The following is a 23856-nucleotide window of genomic DNA, read 5'->3' as shown; positions in this document are numbered from 1 at the left end:
AATCTGCAAGCCCAGACGGTTTCATTGGAGAATTCTACCAAACATTAAAGAAGAATCGACACGGATTTTTGCGCCGTCTCTTACAGAACATAGAAAAAAGAACACTTCTCAGGTTTTCTCGGCCCTCCTGTATCTGGCTTTGGCATCAGGGTGATATTGACTTCAAGTTGTCGTGCGTCTCAAGGTCTCGTTCCTCTTTATGGCTAAGCATCTTTCACATTCTTAAAGCATCAACATGATAGACATGGAGAACAGATTACTGGTTTCCAGGGGTTACAGACAGGGAGGGGGCATGCGGGAGGGAGGTGCGTGTGGTTACAAAAGAGCGACATGTGACGTCCTTATGTAGATGACACTGCTCTGTATCTTGGCTGTGGTGGTGGATACACAAACCTACACGGGTGATAAAAATTTGCACACAACTAAATACACACACATCGATATGAGTAAAACGGGAAATCTAAATAAAGCCCATGAACCGTGTTAATGTCAGCATCTCGACGGTAATATTGTACTAGAGTTTCGTAAGATGTTACCCCTGGGAGAAACAGGACAAATGGTACCTGAGCTCTCTCTGTGTTATGTCTTAGAACTGCGTGTGATTCTGCAATTATCTCAGAATTAAAAGCTTCATTGCACCATCTGCCAAGAGCCAGCCCTGGTCCTCTTCGCGAATCTAGGGGTTCACACAGCAGGTGTCCGGTCCACCAGCAAGAGGACCAACCCGGGGGGGAGAGATCTACTGGAGACGAGCCTGGGGAAAGAATCAGAGGCAGGCGTGGAGCTGTTCCATCAGGGCATTCCTCATTCCTAGAGCCTGGTCAAAATTAAAGATGGCGTCATAAGTTCCATGTGGTCATGACCTCTGGCTTCCAAGAATTGTCTCCCTGGTGGAGGGGGGCGGGGGGCGGTGGAGGGGACATGGTGCATGACCCAGGCTTAAGGACAAATCAAAAAACTCTACAAGGTTTGTCTGAAAAACATCCGTCACCCACTTCCTTTCCCCTAATTGCCCCCTCTCCAGTGACAACTTCTTTCTCTTTTTGTGGTAAATAGAATTCTAAGATGGCCGCTGTGAGCATTAATTTTTTTTTCTTTTTATTGGAGTATAATTGCCGTACAACATTTTATTAGTTTCGGGCATACAATGCAATGGTTTTATATTTGTATATATTGTGAAATGATCGCCACAAGTCATTAACCTCTGTCACCATACGTAGTTAACAAAATTTTCTTCTTATGGTGAGAACTTCTAAGAGGTACCCTCTTAGCAAGTTTCAAACGTGCAATACAATGTTAGTAACTACAGTCACCATTCTGTACATTACGTTCCCAGGACTTATTTATTTTATGACTTGAAATGTGTACCTTTTGCACGCCTTTGACCCATTTCGCCAACTCTCCACCCCACGCCTCGGCCACCTACCAATCTGTTCTCTGTATCTGCGAGCTTGGTTGATTTTGCGTGATGGTCAATTTTATGTGTCAACTTCACGGGGCCACACGGTGCCCGGATCTTTGGTCGAACGTTGTTCTGAGTGTTTCTGTGAGGTTTTTTGGATGAGATTAACATTTAATTTGGTAGACTGTGGGGTCACTTAGCAAGTAACCGTGGATGGCCCCTCGCAGCCGAGAACAATCCCCAGCCCACAGCAAGACGGCAAGGACCACAGTCCTACCCCTGCAGCGTTCTGTCAACAACCCGAATGAGTCTGGAAGAGAACCTCAAGCCACCAATGAGAGGGAAGGCCTGGCCAACAACTTGATTTCAAGCAGGTGAGGCCCTCAGCAGAAGATCTAGTCACACTCAGCCTAGACCTTCAGAAACTGGCCTCAGAAATGGCTCGGGGTTCTTTTGGTTTGGTTTGTTTTTTCAAAAACGGTTTTATTTCACAGATGCAAGGTCATAATTTCTGACTATTCCTCCCCACGCTGGAGAATATGGACTTGTTATATTTGGTTACTACTCAAGTTTAAGGAACTCAAAAGACGCTAATAAGCACACACCCCCTTCCTCCATCCTTTAAAGAGAAGTGAGGTTCTTTTCAGGGCACCTGGGTGGCTCAGTCAGTTAAGCACCCAACTCCTGATTTCGGTTCAGGTCGTGATCTCGCAGTTTGTGGGACTGATCCCCACGTTGGCTCTGAGCTGAGCCTGGAGCCTGCTTGGGATTCTCTCCCTCTCTCCCTCGGCCCCTCTTGTTCACTTGTGCTCTCTCTCTCTCTCTCTCTTAAAAAAAAAAACTTTTTTTTAAATAAAGAGAAGTGAAGTACTACTCCATTTTCTGCAATAGAATTAAATCAAAAACCAGAATGGAACAGCCAATGGGGGAGGAGCAGGAGCATGATAGATTCCCTTCATCACGTTAGTGGGTTGCTACATACACTAATCCAGAACGACGCCATACAATTAGATTATACGGGGTTTTTTTTCTTTCTGTGGTGAAATTCACGTAACATAAAATTAACCACTTTAAAGGGAACAATTCAGTGGCCTTTAGTACATTCACAGGGTTGGGCATCCACCCATGAAGCAGTCACTCCCTATGTCCCCTCCCCTCAGCCCTTGGCAACCGCCAGTCAGTGGTGTCTCCCTGGATATTTCCTAGAAAAGGAATCATGCAGTGTGTGGCCCTCTGTGTCTGACTTCTTCCGCTCAGCATAATGCTTTCAAGGCTCGTCCACCCCGGAGCACCTATTAGCATTTCATTCTTTTAATGGCCGAATGCTACTCCATTGTATGCCTGCCCCGCAGTTTGTTCATTCATGCATCCGTTGATGCACGTTTCGATTGCTTCCCCCTTTCGGCCACTGCGAATCATGCTGCCATGAACATGGTATACATGTACCCGTTTGAGGACCTGTTCTCAATTATTTTGAATACACACCTCGAGGTGGAATTGCTGGCTCGTATGGTAATTTTATGTTTAACTTCTTGCCGAGCCACCACACTCTTTTCCATACGTGTTGTGTTAGCTGCTCTTTGCGGTAATTTACTATGCAGAATTAAAAAAACAAATACACAGGGGCACCTGGGTGGCTCAGTCGGGTAAGTGTCCGACTTCAGCTCAGGTCATGATCACACGGTTTGTGAGTCCGAGCCCCGCGTCAGGCCCTGTGCTGACGGCTCGGAGCCTGGAGCCTGCTTCGGATTCTGTGTCTCCCTCTCTCTCTGCCCCTCCCCCACTTGTGCGTGCGTGTGCGTGTGTGTGTGTGTGTGTGTGCATGTGCGATCTCTCTCTCAAAAATAAACATTAAAGGGGCGCCTGGGTGGCTCAGTAGGTTAAGCATCTGACTTCAGCTCAGATCACGATCTCGTGGTCTGTGAGTTCGAGCCCCGCGTCGGGCTCTGGGCTGATGGCTCAGAGCCTGGAGCCTGCTTCCGATTCTGCGTCTCCCTCTCTCTCTGCCCCTCCCCCATTCATGCTCTGTCTCTCTCTGGCTCAAAAATAAATAAACGTTAAAAAAAAAAAAACCATTAAAAATTAAAACAAAATACACCTTTCTTGTACATGATTATTTAAAAATCTACATCCATATCTTCAGATAACATGCTCTGGATAATTTAATTGCTGCTTCTTTATTTTCCAGAAATAGAGTAAGAATTGTCCCTTGACTTCCCACCATGGAAAATGAAGGTCCGGTCCTCTTAATTCCCACTCCCCACCCCACCCCCAGTACAGTCTTCCCGTCCTCCTCCTCCTCCCTGGGTGGTTATGTCGTAACTTTGGTTTGATTATTATGTAGTGTTTATATTATTATAATATCCATGTAGTTACCATGCTTACTCTTCCTTTCCTGCACAAAATTTGTTTTCTCTGGAGTTAATGATTTAAAATCTATGCTTTATATTTGCTCCATTGTCTTTTCTTTCTTTAATTTTTCTAAATATTTATTTCTTTTTGAGAGAGAGAGAGACAGAGTGCAAGCAGGGGAGGGGCAGAGAGAGGGGGAGACACAGAATCCGAAGCAGGCTCCAGGCTCCGAGCGGTCAGCACAGAGCCCGACACGGGGCTCGAACTCACAGACTGCAAGATCATGACCTGAGCCAAAGTCAGACGCTTAACTGACTGAGCCACCCAGGCGCCCCACGCTTGCTTCATTTTTTATGTACTTACTACTATTTCAAAAATCAAACACTCTGCCACTTGCTGAAATAGCCTCTCAAGCTTTATGGACACCTCAGCTATTCTATTTTATCATGCTGGAGAAGCTTCTCACAGCCTGCTGACCTACTGGACCCTGGACTGGTTGCCCCTTATGGCCAGTGCCCAGCAGGAGTCCTGGGGTCTCCCTTCTGGCTCATTCTGGAATTTGTACCTCTTCTCTGTTGGAGCTCCTGTTTCTTATATCGCCGATCTTTTCTCCTTCCCTGACTTACTCCCTCTTTTATGTTGCAAGATATGCTCCGGTAATTTCCCAAGAAAGGGTCCTTGGAGGAAAATCTTTTGAGACCTTGCATGTCTACAAATGTCTTTATTTTAGCCTCACACTTGGCTTACAGCTTGGCTGGATCGAGAAATCTGCAGCGGAAATTATTTTCCAGCAGAATTTCCTGCATTCTAGTGTTATTGAGAAAATGGAAGTCACTTCTGTTCCCAATTCTTTGTATGTGCTCGGTTCCTTTCCCCTGGGGGCTTGTAGGATCTTCTCTTTGTATTTAGTAGTCTGTAATTTCACAAGACCTGGCGGGTGTCCGTATTCAGCTGTCATCCATTCTATTTGTCATTCAGAAAGTCCTTTCAGGGGCGCCTGCGTGGCTCAGTCGGTTAAGCGTCCAACTCCAGCTCAGTTCATGATCTTGTGGTTCTTGAGTTCAAGCCCCGCGTCAGGCTCTGTGCTGACAGCTCGCAGCCTGGAGCCTGCTTTGGATTCTGTGTCTCTGGCTCTCTCTGCCTCTGCCCCACTTGCACTCTGTCTCTCCCAAAAATAAATAAACATTAAAAAAATTAAAAAAAAAGTCCCTTCAACCTGGAAAGGCATGTCCTTTGGTTCTGGAAATTTTAAGTATTTCATTGATAATTCATGTCGGCCCCCATCTATCTCTTTTTTAATATATTTTTTAAGTTTATTATTTACTTTGAGAGAGAAAGAGAGAGAGCAAGGGACGTGGAGGGGAGGAGAGGGCAGAGAGAGGGAGAGACAGAATCCCAAGTGGGCCCTGCGATGACAGAACAGAGCCCGATGCGGGACTCGAACTCACAAGCCCACAAATCATGACCTCAGCTGAGATCAAGAGTCAGATGCTTAACAGACTGAGCCAGGTGCCTCTGTCCCCATCCATCTCCTTATGAAACTCCCATTGTTCACATATTGGACTTCATGGACTGGCCTTGAAATTTTCTCGTCTTTTCTTTATCATGCACACTTCCTTGTTTTTCTTTTTATATTACTCACTGTGCAATATCTTCAACTTTCTCTGCCAAGACTTACATTCTAGTTTTTTGTTTGTGCTATCAAATCTGCAGCTTCCTAGAGCTTTTTGTTTGTTTTGAACGTTCCTTTTTTTTTTTTTTTTTTTTAATCATAGCCTGGTTTTGTTCCATGACTGCACTATCTTTCCATGGTTCTGAGGTTCCCAAACGTAGTGTATTCTTCTGAAATACTTTCTCCTCAAACAGGCTCTTTCGTCCAAGTTTCTTGTTTCAGTATGTTTATTTTTTCCCCTCGTTCATGGTGAGAAGTTTTCTGCAGATGTCTGGTAATGCTTTTCTGTTCATAGTTAAGGATGGGGGCATGAAGGGTTGATAGGAGGTGCTGGGGGAGGCCTGGGGACAGGAGCGTCATGGGCGCCGTGACAGCTTTGGGCTGTTTAGCTGGGAAACTCCAAATCCGCGTCTTGAAGTCTTTCCTTTGGGGCCCGTCAGGCTTCCGACAGGTGTTTCCTCCTGACGGCCAGCATCACGGGTCAGAAGTTGAGAGAGAGGCGGAGGAGGGGTGGGCCAGCATCTCAGCCTGTCGTGTGCAAGCCGCCCCTTCGAAGCACCTGTTTTCAGCGCGGTACCCCAGCCCCTAACGCTGTATCTGTGCACCAGTCTCTGCTGTGTTCTCTCCGAAGACTAAAGCTTCATAAACAGACTTCCAACCAGCTCTTTTTTTTTTTTTTTAATTTTTTTTTTCAACGTTTATTTATTTTTTTGGGACAGAGAGAGACAGAGCATGAACGGGGAAGGGGCAGAGAGAGAGGGAGACACAGAATCGGAAACAGGCTCCAGGCTCTGAGCCATCAGCCCAGAGCCTGACGCGGGGCTCGAACTCACGGACCGTGAGATCGTGACCTGGCTGAAGTCGGACGCTTAACCGACTGTGCCACCCAGGCGCCCCTAACCAACTCTTATTTTATTAGCAGGAGCCCCTGCACCCCAGCCTCCGATTATGGAGATGTCTGCCGCTGTCTGTTCCATAGCCTTGGGGGGTGGTGGTGGCAGGGGACGGGGGGGGGGGGCTCTGCAGTGACTACTGAGTTGGTTTTCACCCCTGCCTGGCTCTCTCCATTGGTGATTCCAGGCTGGGAAGTGTTTTTCAGGTCTGCTAGCGATTTGCCATGCTTCCTTGTGCTCTCCACGTTTCTAAGTTTTGCTGCTGTCACCTCCTCTCGGGGGTCTCCCATGCCTGGGCATGTATGCGTTTTGCGTAAAAGTTCCTTCCTGCCATTTTGGTGAGGTTTCAGGAAAGGCCTGCCCGTATCTGCTCCAGTGTCCTTCTTCCCCCACCCCTCCTCGTTCTGCAAAGTTCTCAGTAAGGCCGCGCGGGAGCACTCCCGGCTGGCTTTCTGGGGTGACGGGCCTGAGGACCATCCTGGACACAGCCAGAGCCAGAAGACCAGAAGGCTCTCACACGTCGTCCATTTTCTTCCTGTTTCAGCTCCCTTGAGAGTTTGAAGGATGTTTTGGGGCGGCTGAGATTGGGGATTCGGTTGTGGGAGTATTTTTCCCAACTGGTTCCATTTGAGATTTAATAAAAATAAAAAATAAAAAATAAAAGCACTCAGAACTCACAAGAAGAACATCATTCTCCCAACAGAATTAGATTACCTTTAATTCATTTCCTGGGAAACTTTTGCTAAAATGGCCTCTCCCAGCCCTGAGCTAACCCGTTCTCTGTTTATGCATTTCTTGGGAATCATCAATTTCCTAATTTTTTTTTTTTTCCAACGTTTATTTTTATTTTTGGGACAGAGAGAGACAGAGCATGAACGGGGGAGGGGCAGAGAGAGAGGGAGACACAGAATCGGAAAGAGGCTCCAGGCTCCGAGCCATCCGCCCAGAGCCTGACGCGGGGCTCGAACTCACGGACCGCGAGATCGTGACCTGGCTGAAGTCGGACGCCCAACCGACTGCGCCACCCAGGCGCCCCAGGAAATCATCAATTTCCAACATGTGCTGTAATTATGTGGGGTATTTGGTTTCTCTCTCTTATAAACATCGGAGTTTCTTTAAGGCTGGGGACTCTGTCTTATTCATTTTTATCTCTTTCTCCCCACCCCCCTATTGTCGCTTTGCCAGGAGCAGGTGTTAATAAACATTTTATAAATGATGGAGTGAATGAATGAATGAATGAATGAAGGGCTTCTGAGCAAGATAATACCTGGGAACAGGGGTGTGTCTAACTCCTTAATCTTGCACAGTGCCTTGCCCAGTGTAGGTACTAACACGCATTCAGTAGCTGGCAAGTAGAAATGGGGCGTCTTCAATAGTGCTAACAGGAGAAGCAAGAACATAGCAATCTCCTTGTATGCCTGCTGTGTTCCTGCTGTGTCTATCTTCGCCCCATAAGTAGCAGCAGCTATTTACTGAAGAAATGAAGAAACAAACAAAAAAAAATTGTCATCGGACTGAACATTGATCCGCTGCATAACCCGGGTTAAGAATATAGGCTCCAAACTCAGGCTGCACGGGTTCAAGTTTGGCTCTATCAGTATTCAAATTTGTGACCTTGAGACGTATACGCATCCTTTCCGAGCCTCGGTTTTCTCCTCTAAAAAGGGGGCACAACACCGGTGACTAATAATACATAAGAGCAGGTTTGAGCAGCGGCACATAGGAAGCACAACGGTACGTGGTGACTGTGGTAGTTTCTCGAAAAGGTAGAGAAAAGAAAGATCTTAAATGTTATATCATGACCTAATCTTTGTGAGCCCTGGTCCTGCTGCTCCCAGAAACAACAGATTTTAAAGATGAGTCAGTCATTCCTTATTCTTCTAGTCCAAGTGGTCCAGAGTGATGATCCAGCCCCTACTGGGTGAATGCCCAGTCTCTCACATCTCTTTCTCTCCTTGTTTCTCTCCAGCACTGTACCTGGGGCTTATACGATGGAGTCCTCTGTTCACAGACAGGCTCTCTGCTCCTTGACTGTGACAGGTGATGTGTGCCGGACCCCATGCGGCCCCCTGGGAGTGGGGCTGGCTCCCAGGGTCACAGGCTTTCACTTACTCTACTTGGTGATCTCTGAGCTACCTACATCTGTGATTTGGCGTCTGACATTCCCTCGGGGAAATTCTCGTTTGTGATTGCTTTGAGTATTTCTTGTTTCTTTCTCTCTCTCTTATAGTCTGGCATTCCCATTAAGCAGACGTGACACTTTCTGTAGTCGTCCCACGATTCTGGATGTTCTGTTCTGGTTTGGGTGGGGAATTGGTTTTTATTTATTTTTTTCTCTCTTTGTTTTTCTTCTTTGGAAGTTATCGATCGACATAACCTCAAGCCCACTGATTCTTTGTCAGCCCTTTCCAGTCTTCTGATGAACCCATCAAAAGCATTCTTCATTTCTGTTACAGTGTTTCTGGAGTTCCCTTTGATTCTTTCTTAGAATTTTCTTCTCCCTGCTTACATTGCCCATCCTAAAGCATATTGTCTGTTTTTTCCATTAGAGCCCTTAGCATGTTAATTATAGTTATTTTAATTTTTTAATGTTTATTTTTGAGAGAGAGAGAGAGAGCATGAGTGGAGGAGGGGCAGAGAGAGAGAGGGAGACACAGAATCGAAGCAGGCTCCAGGCTCTGAGCTGTCAACACAGATCCCGACTCGGGGCTCCAACTCAGGAACTGTGAGATCATGACCTGAGCCAAAGTTGGACACCTAACCGACTGAGCCACCCAGGCTCCCAATCATAGTTCTTTTAAAATTCCTGGACCGATAATTCCAACATCCCTGCTGTGTCTGAACCTGGCTCTGATGTTTTCTCTGTCTCTTTAAACTGTGTTTTGCCTTTTAGGGTGCCTTGTGATTTTTTGTTGACAGCTGGACATGATGTCGGGGATAAAATAACTCTGGTAAATAGGCCTTTAGTGATGTGGCGGTGAGGTGTGGGGGAGGGGAAGCATTCTACGATTGGGTCACAGTATTTTAATGAACCTGATCCTCTGGGCTGTGACCTTCACAAGCGTTTCTCGGCCCTCTCCACCCCCTTCGGTGGGGACTAGAGGATGACTACAGCGGGACGGAGTTGGCTATTTCCCTTGCCCCAAGATAGTTAGGCTTCTACAAAACCACAGTAGTTTAGGCTGAAGTTAAGTAGTTTCTCTTGAGGGCAGGCTTGGTTAAGAAAAACAGAGGCATGTTTCTAAATGGTTCCTTCCCCCTCCCCCTGACTGAAGCACGGGGGTGTTTTTCTCTGATGATCGATGATCGTCACTGTGAGAATCCAGGTAGGGCTTCTGGAGGTAAAGCTCACAAAGGTGTGGGGTCCCCTCAGGATGGTGCCCCTGGGGTTTTTAATCTCTCAGATTTGTCCACACCGAGCCTCCAGCCATTCATCAATAACAGACTGGGTTTTCCAATCCCAGGACTGGCTCTCACGGAGGTTTCTGCACCGGTAAATTGCCATTCTCTCTCCGTGTCTATCTCTCCAAGTTGTGGGTCAGTAGCTTGCCCTGTGGCCTCACTTCTCCAACAGATCTAAGAGGAGCTGTTGGTTTTCAGTTGTTTGCGTGTCGTTAGAACAGCAGAAGGGCATCCCAGCTCCTGACATGCAGGTTGTGGAACTGGAAAGCCTCCTCCACCAGCCCTTTCAGCTTCTCTGCTTCCCAGGGGCACGTGGGCACATCTGGATCCCCACCCGTCATCTACAAGAGGGTTGTTCCGGGCCCACCTCTCAGGCCTCCTCCTTGGCAACTGCTGTTTTCAGCAAAGAAAAAAAAATGAGTAGGGGCGCCTGGGTGGCTCAGTCGGTTAAGCGTCCGGCTTCAGCTCAGGTCATGATCTCCCCGTCCGTGAGTTCAAGCCCCGCGTCGGGCTCTGTGCTGACAGCTCAGAGCCTGGAGCCTGTTGCGAATTCTGCGTCTCCCTCTCTCTCTGCCCCTCCCCCGTTCATGCTCTTTCTCTCTGTCTCAAAAATAAATAAACGTTAAAAAAAAATTTTTTTTTTTAAATGCGTTTTTTAAAAGGATAAGGAGGACTCACAGAATCATCGGGAGCACTCAGCTTCCAGGAAGGATGCCTGGCGTTTCACCACTGGCCTGAAGAGGAAAGAGCAGGTACTGCCGATGCCCCTGCCCCTGCCCTGCCCAGACCGCCTCTGGGGCGGGAACTCACCCTTGCGAGGTCTGGGAAAGGATAACCAGCATAGAAGCTGGCCTCCGCCACCATTCGCGCAAGCAAACGCGGTGGGTGCGTGGGTTACACGCTCTGAGCTGGAGTCCGGATGCGGTTTGAGGAGTACCAGTCACCGGCCTGCACCCAAGCTGCAAGGGAGGCTAGGCTTTGAGTGTCCTGTGTTCTGCCTTCGAATACTGGGACTCTTGAGGCTGGAAATTCATAAAACACAGCAAAGGCATCCAAAAGGGGCTGGGCAGCCGGACAAGATGATACAGCATGGAAGGAAAACCCTTTTTCATTTTATTAGGAAAATGTTCAGACATAGCTTTTATAAAATTATGTCCAAGATTTTTTCAAGTAGGCTCCACGCCCAGCAGGGAGCCCACCACAGGGCTTGAACCCATGACCCTGAGATCAAGAGTCAGATCCTGAGTGGACTGAGCCACCTAGGCGCCCCATCAAAGAGTTTCATAGCGAACGCCATATAACCACCACCTAGATTCTACCATTGACATGTGACTATACTTGGTTTATCACACGTCCCTACATCCATCCATCCATCCATCCATCCATCCCATTTTTGGTGCCTTTCAATTACACCATCATTAAATTCCAGATGTCAATACACTTCCTTCTAAATCAACATGCCTATCACTGACTGGGGTTTGAAATTTGCTTACGGCTTTCCTTTTCCTAAATGTTAAATGTGCATACAATGAAATATACAAACCTTAAGCGTACGTTGGTGGAAGTTTAACGAATGCCGGTGTAAACAAACATCCCAGTCAACAATCCCAATCAAACTATCACCCCAGAAAGCTCTTTCACGCCCCTGCCCTCTCAATCCCCGTCCCCACCTCACCCCCAAAGGCAACCACAGTTCTGATCTCCCTCCGTAGGTTCGTTGGCAATTACCCTTTCCATTCTGGCTTTTCCCTCAAACTGTGTAGCTACCGGCTATGCCTGCCATTCCTCCCACCTCTGGAAATTTGGTCTGAAGAGGCGAAGTCAGGTCAAGAAATCTGCCAGCTTCTCCTCCTCTGGTCTCCGTTCTCTTCCCCACAATCAGCAGAGAGGGGCCTCCTTCACTTCCTGGATGGAAAGGATTTAGATGGAATATCTAGAGATCTCTGGCCTTGGTTTACAATAACCTCAAGGATCATATTACCCCCGCTGCAGAATGAATGAACCACAATGAACCAAGGGGAAGGTCCAGAATAGGTTGGTGTCTTGACAATGATTGAAAAAAAAAAAAAAGTGCAAGACCTCATGTCTCTGTAGGTTTCACAGAGATTCATTTGCCCTCTAGTGGGCACGAAGAAGTGTTTGTTGAATGAATTTTGGAAGGAGTGAATGAATGGGGAATGAATGTATAAGGCTGTGAAGAGATCACGAGCACCCAATGCAAAAACACAGTAGGCAGGGGCGCCTGGGTAGCTCAGTAGGGTAAATGTCCGGCTCTTGATTTCGGCTCGGGTCATCATCTCACGGTTCGTGAGTTCGAGCTCCACGTCGGGCTCTGCACTGACAGCATGGAGCCTGTTGGGGATTCTCTCTCTCCCTCTCTCTTTCTCTCTGCCCGCTCTGCCTCTCTCTCTCTCTCTCTCTCTCTATATATATATATGAACATTTTTAAAAAAACAACACAGTAAGCTGTGCATGTTCTGTAGATTCATAGTGGCTTCTAGGTCCTGCTGATGTTTGATAGACAGGCAGGTGGATGAACAGGGTGACACTTGGTCACTGGGGGCAGGGATGAGGGCACCTCCCGGCTTGCTTCACAGCTTCTGGCCCCCACATGGTAAGCAACAATAAGGTCCGCTGAAAATTGTGAGACGGCCACCTGCCTTCTCTGGCCGGGCAAACATCTCCCTCCCAGAGCCTGAACCCTGACCGTCTGTGTCACCGAGGTTATTACTCTCAGGATGAAGTGATGTAGAGATGAGTCATTAGTTACCCAATGACTTATCCAATGGAGGGGAGCGGTATCAGCTCCCATGTCAGGGCTCGGGTTGACAGAGGCCCAGAGAGGGGAAAGGACAGCCTGCTACCGGACCAGTCCAGGTCTAACTGAGGTGGGTCCTGATGACTCGTTGTCCCGTGAGGATGAATTCCCGAGACAATGTCGATGACTGCCAGCCTGAGCACAGAGGATCCTGTGTCCAGCCGGCTGCTCAGGCCTTGGGATTCCCCCATGGGCAGCAGAGGGTTGGCCGTTGCTAGAGCCACGGGACTCTGGAAAGGAGGGGACCCAGCACCAGAGGGCTCAGTGGGCTGCCCCCTGCAGGGCACAGCTGCCCCTGGAGTCTTCTGGCCCATGGCCTCATCTTTACTTGAGGCCACAGCCTCAGATCCCCACTCCCCACTTCCCCACTCCCGCTCCTAGAGGGGAGGTAGAGTCTAGACCAGCTGTCCTCAAACAGTTCCATCTCAGGACCTCTTTACACTCTGAAAAAATTTTTGAGCACCCCAAAGAACATTTGCTCATGTGGGTTACATCAGGAGATACTTACCAATTTAGAATTTAACACTGAGAGGGGCACCTGGGTGGCTCAGTCCGTTAAGCGACTGACTCTTGGTTTCGGCTCAGGTCATGATCTCATGGTTCGTGGGATCAAGTCCCTGTAGGGCTCTGTGCTGACAGCGTGGAGCCTGCTCTGGATTCTCTGTTCCTCTCTCTCTCTTTGTCCCTTTCCTGCTCGTGTGTGCTCTCTCTCTCTCTCAAAATAAATTTTAAAAAAAGAAATTAACACTGAGAAACTTACGGAAATGTTTACGCATTAACTCACTTAAAAACTATTAAACCATGGAGTGCCTGGGTAGCTCAGTCGGTTAAGCGTCCGACTTCGGCTCAGGTCATGATCTCACGGTCCGTGAGTTCGAGCTCCGCGTTGGGCTCTGTGCTGACAGCTCAGAGCCTAGAGCCTATTTCGGATTCTGTGTCTCCCTCTCTCTCTCTCCCCTCCCCTGCTCATGCTCTGTCTCTCTGTCTCTCCCAAAAATAAATAAACATTAAAACATTTTTAAATAAATGGATAAAAACTAATAAACCCTGCATCTTAACACAATTAATATGTATTTGTGAAAAAGAGCCATATTTTCCAAAACAAAAAATAATATCAGTAAGAGTGGCATTGTTTTACTTTTTCTTTCCTTTTTCCTTGTTTCTTTTTTTTTGAAAACTGCTTTAAATAGAAGCCTTCCGAGGAAAACAGCTGGAGTCTCAGATCTGCTTTTGCATTCAGTTTTTGCACTATCGCATATCATGCAGCATTCTGGAAGACTCCACGGTACACCCATGAGAGAATAAAAATGAAAGAGACCCCTCCACACCTCCCAAAAAACCCTTGATAGTACTAAAAAAATAGTACTGACTTCCCAGATTCCCTAAAAGCGTCTTGGTGATTCTGGACCTCTCTTTGAGGACGGTTGCTCTCGGTAGAGTTTCTCGAACCGTATTATGCGGATGAATCATGGGAGGAACTGTTAAAAATGCAGATTCTGGTTCAGCGGGCCTGGGGAACGGCCCAGAAGTCTACATTTCTAACCAGCTCCCCGGTGACGCTGATACAGCTGGCCCAACGACCACACACTCATGGACTCACAGCTCTGCCTCTGATGTTCTCCAAGGTGGGGCCGGACAGATGCTCTGAGTCCCGCAAAAGTCATGGTGCCCTCTGTTGCCTACAATTAAAACGAGTAAACTTGAAATTAAATAAACCAAAAAAAAAAAAAAAAAAATCCTTCCTTTTCCCAAAGGTGATCGTTTTGATATTTTTGAAATTTTTTTTACTGTTTATTCATTTTCAGAGAGCAAGAATGAGAGAGTGGGGAAGGGCAGAGAGAGAGGGAGAAAGAGAGAATCCTAAGCAGGACTCGCACTGTCTTCGGGGAGCCTGGCGCGGGCTCGATCCTACGAACTGTGAGATCATGGCCTGAGCCGAAATCAAGAGTGGGACGGATGCTTAACCGACTCAGCCACCCCGGCGCCCCCTCTGTTTGATTTTTTTTTAATTTATTATTTTTTTTAATTTTTTTAATGTTTATTTATTTCTGAGAGAGAGAGAGAGACAGAGTGAGAGTTAAGGGAGGGGCAGAGAGAGAGGGAGGCAGAATCTAAAGCAGGCTCCAGGCTCTGAGCTGTCAGCACGGAGCCTGATGTGGGGCTCGAACTCATGGACTGTGAGATCATGACCTGAGCAGAAGTCAAGCGCTTAACTGACAGCCACCCAGGTGCCCCTGATTTTTAAAACATTTCTTTTGCTGCTCACACTTTGCTGGTTATATCAATAACCCCTTACTGTTGAAAGGGCAGAGGCCCTGCCCAGATCACAATATGAGCTCAACATACAGCTGAGTGAAAAGGTTAAGTTACAAATTCACTTCTCCGTCCACTTCTTCCCTACAACCCTGAGGCACATACATGCATTTACATATGTTTGCAGTGATATGCGTATATACTTTCTTCTTTCTCTATGTTGCTTGCCTTTTCTACGCGAGCACGTAGTATCTTTAGAGTCAGAAAAACAAACTATTTTTAAAGCATGTGTTTATTCCACAGGCACAGATTTTAACTTGTGAAGCAACACTGATTGGGCTATCCCGAGTTGTCCCAGGCTTTGGCTCCTGCTTGATCATTTAGAACCAGAGAAGGTTGGGACAGGCGAGACCTAATCTGCAATGTTATCAGGCACCAAGGCCCAGAGAAGGTAAGTGACTGGCCGAGGGTCACACAGCCAGTTTGGCCTGGAGATAACAGAGCCTGGGCTTCTGCCTTTTATCCCAGGACATTGCCCTCCTCTAAACTTGAGTATGAATTGTTATTTGGGGTTGTGGGAGGCGGGGGGGGGGGGTGTTTTTAAATGCCCTATATTCTGGGAGCCCCAGTCCGGGCAAACCCCAGATGAAAGATAAAGGGCCCTGGATGAGACAGTGATTAGTGGGGAGGAGCTTGACCGGCACAGGCAGAAAAGCAGCTTCAGAAGGGCCCGGGGTCTGCGGGCTGCAGGGCAAGAAGGAAGGAGAACCCTGGGCCGGGGCCAGAAGGCAGTAATTAAGGGCAGGGTAGGCCTCCAAAGAGCCCATTAAACATGTTTGCCCTGCACCAAACTGGCAAGCAGAACTCAACCCCTTTGCCATTTTCTGTAAGAAATCCAACCACATCAAACACTTGGGGTTTTTATACCCTTTCCTGAGTGCTCAGGTGATCACAGAGAGCAAAGGCGCACAGCACTCTCCCACCTCGCCCCTCCTTGCCCCTGTCTCCCAGCGTCTACCCCCCCTACCTCCCCTTTCCTCCCCCACCCAGCCCCACCCAGCCCCCGTGGGCCCCAAGTCAGGCCCTTACCAACAGAGAGAAACCTCCCTCCCAGCTTCCAGAAAAATAAAAAACCCCTCCATTTCATTCGACAGCGACAACATGAGACCTCAGCCGCTTTGCCGTCCCGGGTCTTGGAGCCCCGGGATCTTAGCCTGTGAACTAGGATGACACTTAAGAATACTTTAGGCCAGTCCTGTTAGGTCATAGGTGGAGAAGCCGGGGTTCTGAGATGGAGAGGTCTTGCTCAAGGTCAGGGCCCCCGGTGGCTCCAGGATAGATCCAGCTCACAAAGTCAGGTGAAGTATGCCAGAGGGGAGGGACAGGGGAGTCGGGATCCCTGGGTGCCCAGGCCCTGGCCGCGAGTCCCCCATGGTTGCCGTGAGTCCCCCCATAGCTGCCCTGTAAGGAGAGGCCGCCGTCTTCATTTTACCGCTCCTGTCACCAGGAGATGAGCTGGCCTTCAAACCCAGGCCTGTGTGGGCCTAAAGTTTCTCCGTCTGACACTCAGGGCTCCTCCCTCGAGGCCGAGCCTGTCGGTGGGGGGCCGTGCAGGAGGTGGAGGGTGTGGCGTGGTGGAGGCATGGCCCGGGGAGGACCGTGGGCCTTTCCCCCTGTACATGCCTCTGGAGGCCGCACAAAAGAGGGCACTGGGGCCCGGGAGTCTTCTCATCCCACCCAGGACGGGAGAAGACGGCCCCGCACCAGATGCCACGAGACCCGGGTCTTGGTCCCCGCTCTGCAGCTTATCACGATGTACCCTTAGGGCACCCTCTCTGAGCCTCTGTTTTCTCGCTGGGAGGGTAAGGATGGGAGATGGCAAACCCAGATCCCCCTCCCTCCTCTGTTCTTGCCAGGTCCCGGGACCTCTCTGGGCCTCAGTTTCTCCCACAGCCCAGCCCTCAACTCTGTGTTAGGAAAACCTCTTGGCTGAGGCCACTCCCACGCCGGACACCTTCGAGGTGCAAACCAGGGCAATTACTGGGCGATTAGGTGCCGCTGCTAGGGCGAGAGGGGCCACGCCTCCGCTTGCACGCTGGGCGTCCTGCCTAAGAGTGCCCCGGGATCTGCCTTGTTAACGCGGGTCCGGCTGGCTGCTGTGACACGCCGTCCTGAAGGTGCACACATCACACGCCGAGGAAGCCAGGGCAGGCCGGCCTGGCATGGCAGGTGAGCGGGCAGGGCCTGGGGGCCTCGGGGCACAGGGCCACTGAGAGGAGCTTCGGGAAAGGGGGTGTCTGCGCGGGGAAACTTGGATCACTGATCCTTGGGGTTGTGTGGCTGCATGGTCCGTGTGCCGTTCCCTCGTGCTCCTGAGGGAGGCCCAGAGATGGAAAGAGCCGGCCCCAGACTGCCCAGCAAGTCCCTGGCAGAGCCCTTCCTGGGCTGGGGCCAGGCCTTCCCCATAGGCCTTGCTGAAACAGAGGAGGACAAGCAGGGGAAGACAGAGAAGGGGCAGAGAGAGCCCCCAGGGGCCGCCTCCTCTTAATTCCCACCCCAAAGATTCGAGGGCAAGAACAGCTCTGTCTGAGGTGAAAGGAGCTATGTGGCCTTGAGCAAGGGGACTTGCCTTTGGTGCCTCCATGTTCCCATCTGTAAAATGGGAGCTAGAATACACTTCGCAGGCCCGCTGTGAGGAACTGATGGGACCGAGGGTGCTGAACTCCCCACAGTTTTCACATGTGGGGCCTCGGAGGCAGCAGGCTCAGAAAACGTGCCAGAATAGTGAGGGGCAACACTTCTGGGTAGCTAACGCTTATGGGTTTTCCACCTCCTCTGGCTAGGTGCTGGGGTCCCGCGGTGAGTGAGTCAGCACCCGCAGGGGTCCTGCTCTCATAGGTCTTTAAAGACGTTCCTCACGTGGTGCTTCCTGCTTTCTATCGTCCAGGATCATGTGACAATTACATGAGTCAACCCTTGTTTATTTTTTGACGTTCAAAGCCAGGTAGTTTAGCTTCCTTGTCATATTTGAACTTCTTCTGGCTCCACCCTGCGAGCTGCTAACACTTACAGGCATCCTGGGCCTTTCTGGCTCTTCGGATGGGGTCTGCTCCCTGAGGGTCACCCCACCCCGGCTCACACCCCAGACCGCTGCTTCGAGACCTGGGGTTCGTCTTCCCCGTCAGAGCCCCGGGCTCTGCTTCCTTCAGGATCTACTTTGCAGGGCGCACCGAGAGGTCCCTCCACCCCGATTCTCTGATACACTGTGGGCCTTCCGCTGGACAGAGTTTAATCGCTGAGAAAGGACCCTTCTGGGAGGCGAAGCCGGTGACAGAGAGTTCCAATGTCAGGTCTGTTACTAACTTGCTGGGTGGCCATGCCTCTCTCTGAAGGTCATTTTTCCACCTATAAAATCACAGCGTGAGATCCATCACTCCTAGCAAATAGCAGTGACAGATCGTTAGGTTGAATTCAATTCCCGGTCTTCTGGGTCCTCCTGGCTTCTTGGGGACCTACTCCTCAGAGCAGTGGGCGTGCGCCCATCACGCAATGTGTACGTGAATGACCGAGACATCAGATTCTGGAAGCAAAGCATGTGGCCTGTGGGCTGTTCCTCCTGCCCTCACTGTCCGTGGCAGACGTCGCTGCTTGACCCCCAAACGCCCCCCTACAGGGCCCCAGCGTTCTCCTCAACATAGTTCTTCAAGTAGTCCTAGCCATCGATCGGTGCTAGCAGACGAAATGAGACCCTTCTGCCACTGGTGGATTATAATTCGCTTTTCCCAGCTCAGAAATTCTAAGAATCAGGGGGCATACTCTGTGCATGGCTGGTTCCGGCTGGGATGTTCTCACCACTGCCTACTGGCGACAGAGGCCAGCAGCTTCCAAGAGGACCCGGAAGGAAAGGGACAGTGGCCCCAGGCAACTCCCCAGTTAAGCATTTAGCTGTGGAGGTCAGGTGCCCATGACGCACACTACGGATAGGGTTATAATAGGGCCCATTAAAAACCGATTATGCTGAGTCCAATGTCTGGGAGAGATTGCTGGCGTCAGTAGAGAACCTCCTGGGCTCGGCCCCACTGGGTGCCATCCCTGGGGCTGGGACAGCGATCTGGGGAGGAGGGCATCATCAGCTGACTGGTGTCACCCAAGGGCGGGAAGAGAAATAGTCGGGGTGAGCTAGGGCTGGGGGTGGGTTGGTGGTGAAGAGCTGGGCGGGCGGGAGGCAACCTTCCCTCCAAGTAAAACTCGTTCTTCGGCTGGCCTCTGGGACCAGCTGGTGAGCAAGCGAGCTGGAGCGAAGATGAGGTTGGCCGGGAGGGGAGTGGGAGGCGGGGGCAGATGGTGAGGGACCTTGAACGCCAGCCTAACGGCCGTGGATCTGATGACTCTAGAGCAGGGGCAATGACATGCTGATGCTCGTGCGGTCAGAAGGGTCCCCTCTCCTTGCTGAAGCTCGGGTTCTCCATAGTAACAGGATGGAGCGAATGAAATGAGCTGGAAAATGCCGGGAGGCTGTGGGAGCCAGGCAGTAATTTAAGCAAGAGGCGAAGAGGGGAGAGTAAAAGGAAAAACAATGGGCGTAGGAACAGGGAGGGGTGGACTGAAGTGGCGGGAGGGATCCGGGGAGAGGAGGAGGACTCCCATCTGCTGACCCAGCTAAGGGTGACCCGGCGCCGGGCTAAGTACCGTATACAGAGCGAGACCACTCGCCGTGGCTGAAGCTTGTGGCTCAAGAGTGTTTATTGATAGCTCCTTCCGCTCTCTGGGTTTCCAGGGCTAAGAGACGCATTCTCTTCCTTGCCCTACTTCTGGTCATCACCTCATCTTCCAGAAAAGTCTATGAAGAAAGTATTAGTATTGCCACGCTTCAGGGCAGGCAGTCTGAACCTCAGAGAGGTCCACTCACTTATCCAGGGCCGCACAGCCAATAAGTGGAAGGTTCGGGATAGCACTAATTGGCAGAACACTGGACTGGCAGCCAGCCGTTCTTGGGCAAATACTGACGATCATACGATTAATAACACGCATGCTTACTGAGCACCTAATATGTGCCGGGTCCCGCTCTACGTACTCTGTGGAAATTGTTTCACTTAATCGTTATAACCGGGGGAGGCGGCTACTATCACCAGTCCCAGGATTCAGAGGGGTTCAGTCCCTTGCCTCAGGTCACACAGCCAAGGATCCACGAAGCCTGCATTTGAACTGAAGTGTGTGCCTCTGAAATTGGGCGCCTAATTGCTATGGGAAGGAAGGCCAAGAGGGGAAGGTGGGAAGGAGAAGAAAAAGACGGCAGGTGGAGAGGCCACGAGGATTTGGGGTGAGAGGGTAGGCGGAGAGAATGCTCTTACGGCTTCCCTCTTTCTGTATGTGTGGCGGGCACAGCCTCAGGTTTGGCGGTCATGGGCCTTGAGCTCGGGGCTGGAGCTCACCCAAGCATATCCCCAGGGTGGGGGCCCAGGGTTGATAATACGTCATCCATTCTGTCCTCAAGGCCTCAGGTGTGGACCAGAGAAGGCCTTGGTGGGACGTCGCCTCTCCCATCCCTTCCCCGGTGCCCACCAAGGGGCTATGTGACAAGCCTACATCAGCACGGGCTTGGGGGTGTGGGGGGTGTGTTGTGGGGAGGGGCTGAGAGGAGCCCTGGGGCTGTCAGAGACACTTGGTCCAGCAAACCCCCCCACAACCCAGTCCCTAAGTGCTCTTCCGGACTCATTTCACAGATAAGGACACTGAGGCCCCGAGAGAGGAAGCAACTTAGCCCACATCCCACAGGGAGCCGGTGGCCGGGGCTCTACCCATGTCCTGGGCCCATGACTGCAGAAGGCAGGAAGACAGGAAGGAAGGGCAGGTTTTGGAATGTGTCCGCTTGACAGAGGGGATTACAGGTGGGTGGAGAGGACGGGGTGTGGGCAGCTGACGGGGCATAGGTGTTGATCCCCAAGGGTGTTCCAGGAAGCTGCGGAGCTCCTCTTTTCACACCCTTGTCCCAGCCAAGGGACAGGGAGGGACATTCGTTCATCCAACCAATATTCACTGAGCCTCTACTATGTCCTGGGCCCTGAGCGGGGGCTCTAACAACCCAGAGAGAATGAGACCCAGGTCTTGCCTTCACGGAGCCCACAGTCCAGTGGAGGAGAAAGACCTGTGAGCAAACAACTGTGACCGAGCTTCCTTGGCGACTGATTAGAGACACAACCTTAGTCTCGGCAGGATTCACGCCGAGCACGTGGAGGGGGTGACATTGGGTTCGTTTTAACTGGGGATCAGGAACCCATCCCCTATCTCTCGTATCTCTTGTATCTCGTGTCTCTTGTGTCCCTTGTATCCCTTGGCTTTGGGCTGCCCTCCTCTGTGCCCATCTGTCCCCAGGTGGTCTGAGGAGGACACCAGTTAGGAAAGAACTGGGCTGTAACCACCAGAATAGTTGCTTTCTCCCAGCGGGATCCTGGTTGCCTAGCCCTGACAATCGGCCCACCCAGGCCGGGTCATGAGGGTGTGATGTTCACAAGTAAGGATGACTTAGGTCACCGGAGATGCAGCTCTAGGGACAGACAACACAAGGACCAGAGCAGTGACCTCCTGGGTCAGGGCAGGTCTGGCCTGGGGGGATGGGTGGCAAGTCAGGATTTCTCGGTAACAGCTCTGCAAAACCAGCAAAGGGCAAAAAGAACGGCCATGTTCGGGGGTGGGGGGGTTAACGGAGAGGCAGAGTGGGAACAGCTGGGGGAAAGGTTGCAAGAAAAAAGTCTTTGGTTGAGCAGAAGGAAGGACATTTTAACATCTGGACAGTGGGTGAGTGGCCTGCCAGAGGCATGCAAGCTGGAACTATGGTCACGTATCCACTGGATATTCGGAGGAGGGAATTCGACTCTGGCAGGAAGTTGTGAGAGAGGCGGTCTTTGAGATTCGGGGGTAATGGTGACAATGGCAGTTCTGGCTCGTTCTACCCTTCTTGCCCCACTGTGATGAGGCTCTTGCCTGGAGGGTGGTGGGAGATGCTTTGGGCTGTGGTGGGGAAAGGTGAAGCCAAGGCGGGACTCCCGGGACTTGAACCCATGACCTGGAGCCCAGGGACTCTTTTTACCTCCTAACCACCCCCTTTGCAAGAATCCCTGGGGCATGCCAGCACTGAGATAATTCCCACCCAACAACCTCACGTCCCACTCCTCACTCATCCCCTAAACACACACGCACACACACACACACAAACAATTGCACCCTGTGTTGGCCTTTCCCCGCGCAAGCTGTGGCTTGGCTTAGCATCCTCAGGCAAGAAGTCTCTTTCTTCCCATCTCTGGGTCTCAGTTTCTGTCAATGAAACAAAAGACCTGGATGTCTAATGGCCCTTTCAGCTCTGCGGCTGTTAGACAATCCTACATACAAGGTAACTGGGATTCTGGCCTGTGTGTACAAACAAAACAGAGGCCACCCAAGCGCAGACTTCTGGGACTTGAGAGGAAAGTTCCTGACCAAGAACCGCAGGGGCAAAGTCAGAGGGAGGTTTCCACTCTACTCTCAGATGTGAGAGGGAGCTCTCCAGCGAGGGAAGTCTCCTGGCGCTGCTGTTCCAGCCACCGCCCGACAGGGGTCGCTGTTGTAACCAGTCCTTGCTCACCCAGCACGCTGGTTGGCTGTAGGAGCTCCCAAGCTTGGGACTCACGCGTCAGCTATGTTCTCATTTGCATGTTTGGTCATTATCCCCAGATCATGGTGCCAGGCTGGGGCTTCCAGCCTGGTTAGAGTTAGCTAGAACTAACCTTCTCCATGAATCTCAGGCCTGGGGATTGAGACCGTGGTACCAGCCCAGCTCCTTGTAAGTGGAGACCGGTTGGAAGGCTGTTGCAGTCTAGACAACAAAGACGTTCATTGCTTGGCCTAGGGTAGTGGTGGAGACAGAGGTGTGTGATGGGCTTGATGCAGGTTTTGGAGGTGGTCCCATTGGGACTTGATGATGGATCGGATAAGGGGGCGGTGAGAGCAAAGGGGAAATCAGAGATTCCTTGCCTTGGTCCTGAATGCCAGGGCAGATGGGACATCTCCCAAGACACAGGAGAGCAGGGATTTGGGGATGGGGAGTTCTGCTTTGGGTGTGTTAGGCTGGATTTTCCTAGAAGACCACCCAATGGAGATTTCAAGTAGATGGCTGAACATATTGTTTGGATTTCAAGGGAGAAATCAGAGTGGAGATGTAACCTTGGCATTATCAGCAGGAGATCTCCAATCAAGACCACTTAATTTTATCAGAAAAAACCTCCAGGGGCACCTGGGTGGCTCAGTTGGGAAAGCGTCCAGCTCTCGATTTCGGCTCAGGTCATGATCTCATGGTTCATGAGTTCGAGCCCCATGTTGGGCCCCACGTTTGACAGTGTGGAACCTGCTTGGGATTCTCTCTCCCTCTCTCTCTCTCCCCCTCCTCTGCTCACTCTCCCTCTCAAAATAAATAAGTAAACATTAAAAAAAAAACCCTCCAGTAATATTGAACCTCAAAAGGCGAGAGTTTAGGGACCCCATTCTTTTCTTCCTGAGTTCCTCCTTCTATAAATGTACCCACCTCTTCCCCAGTTTCCTATATCAAGCAGGACTTAGAGGAGCTGCCTTTTTCAGGCCACAGAGGTCCCATCATTCCTTGACCCAGAGAGGAACACCTGGCGCCCATAGTCTATGTAATGAAGGGAAACCACACAAGGGATTTTTTTTTTCTCCAAATCATATCTTTTCTAAGCTGACTTTCTCCTTCCACCTCTTCATATAGAGATGCAATTTCTGAAATCCTATCTCACTGTAGCTGCATAAAAAATCACCCCAAGACACTGGCTTCAGGCAGTAGCAGTCATTTATTACCATTGTCCCTCCCCATTCTGATGCTGCACCTGGTCCAGCCATGCACCTGCTGCCCAGATCTCCTCATCCCTGCGGTTTGACTGTGGCTGGGGTGGGATTATCATAAATGCTTCTTCCTGCCCTGTCAGGTGCTTGGGCTTCTCAGACTCTATCTTGGTCTTTCCTCAAGGCCTCTCCAGCATGGTGGTCTCTGTGTTGCTGCACTTTGTCAGATAGATAG

General features: G+C 50.4%; 1 protein-coding gene across 1 annotated transcript in view; it reads left to right on the top strand.

Annotated features, from left to right (window-relative positions):
- The first annotated feature begins 16870 nt into the window (after positions 1 to 16870).
- The window catches only part of TGM6 (transglutaminase 6), a 38923-nt gene continuing 31937 nt past the window's right edge, over positions 16871 to 23856 (top strand). The window contains exon 1 of the mRNA XM_086701840.1: positions 16871 to 17021. Within this exon, the coding sequence (XP_086557966.1) occupies positions 17015 to 17021 (7 nt within the window). The 5' untranslated portion in view covers positions 16871 to 17014. The remainder of the gene's footprint in view (positions 17022 to 23856) is intronic.

This window comes from Puma concolor, chromosome A3 (genome assembly GCF_028749965.1).
Source record: "Puma concolor isolate L17-30 chromosome A3, mPumCon1.1.hap2, whole genome shotgun sequence".
NCBI lineage: Eukaryota > Metazoa > Chordata > Mammalia > Carnivora > Felidae > Puma > Puma concolor.
Note: the sequence above shows the minus strand (reverse complement) of the source record. Positions and strands in the feature narration are given on the sequence as shown.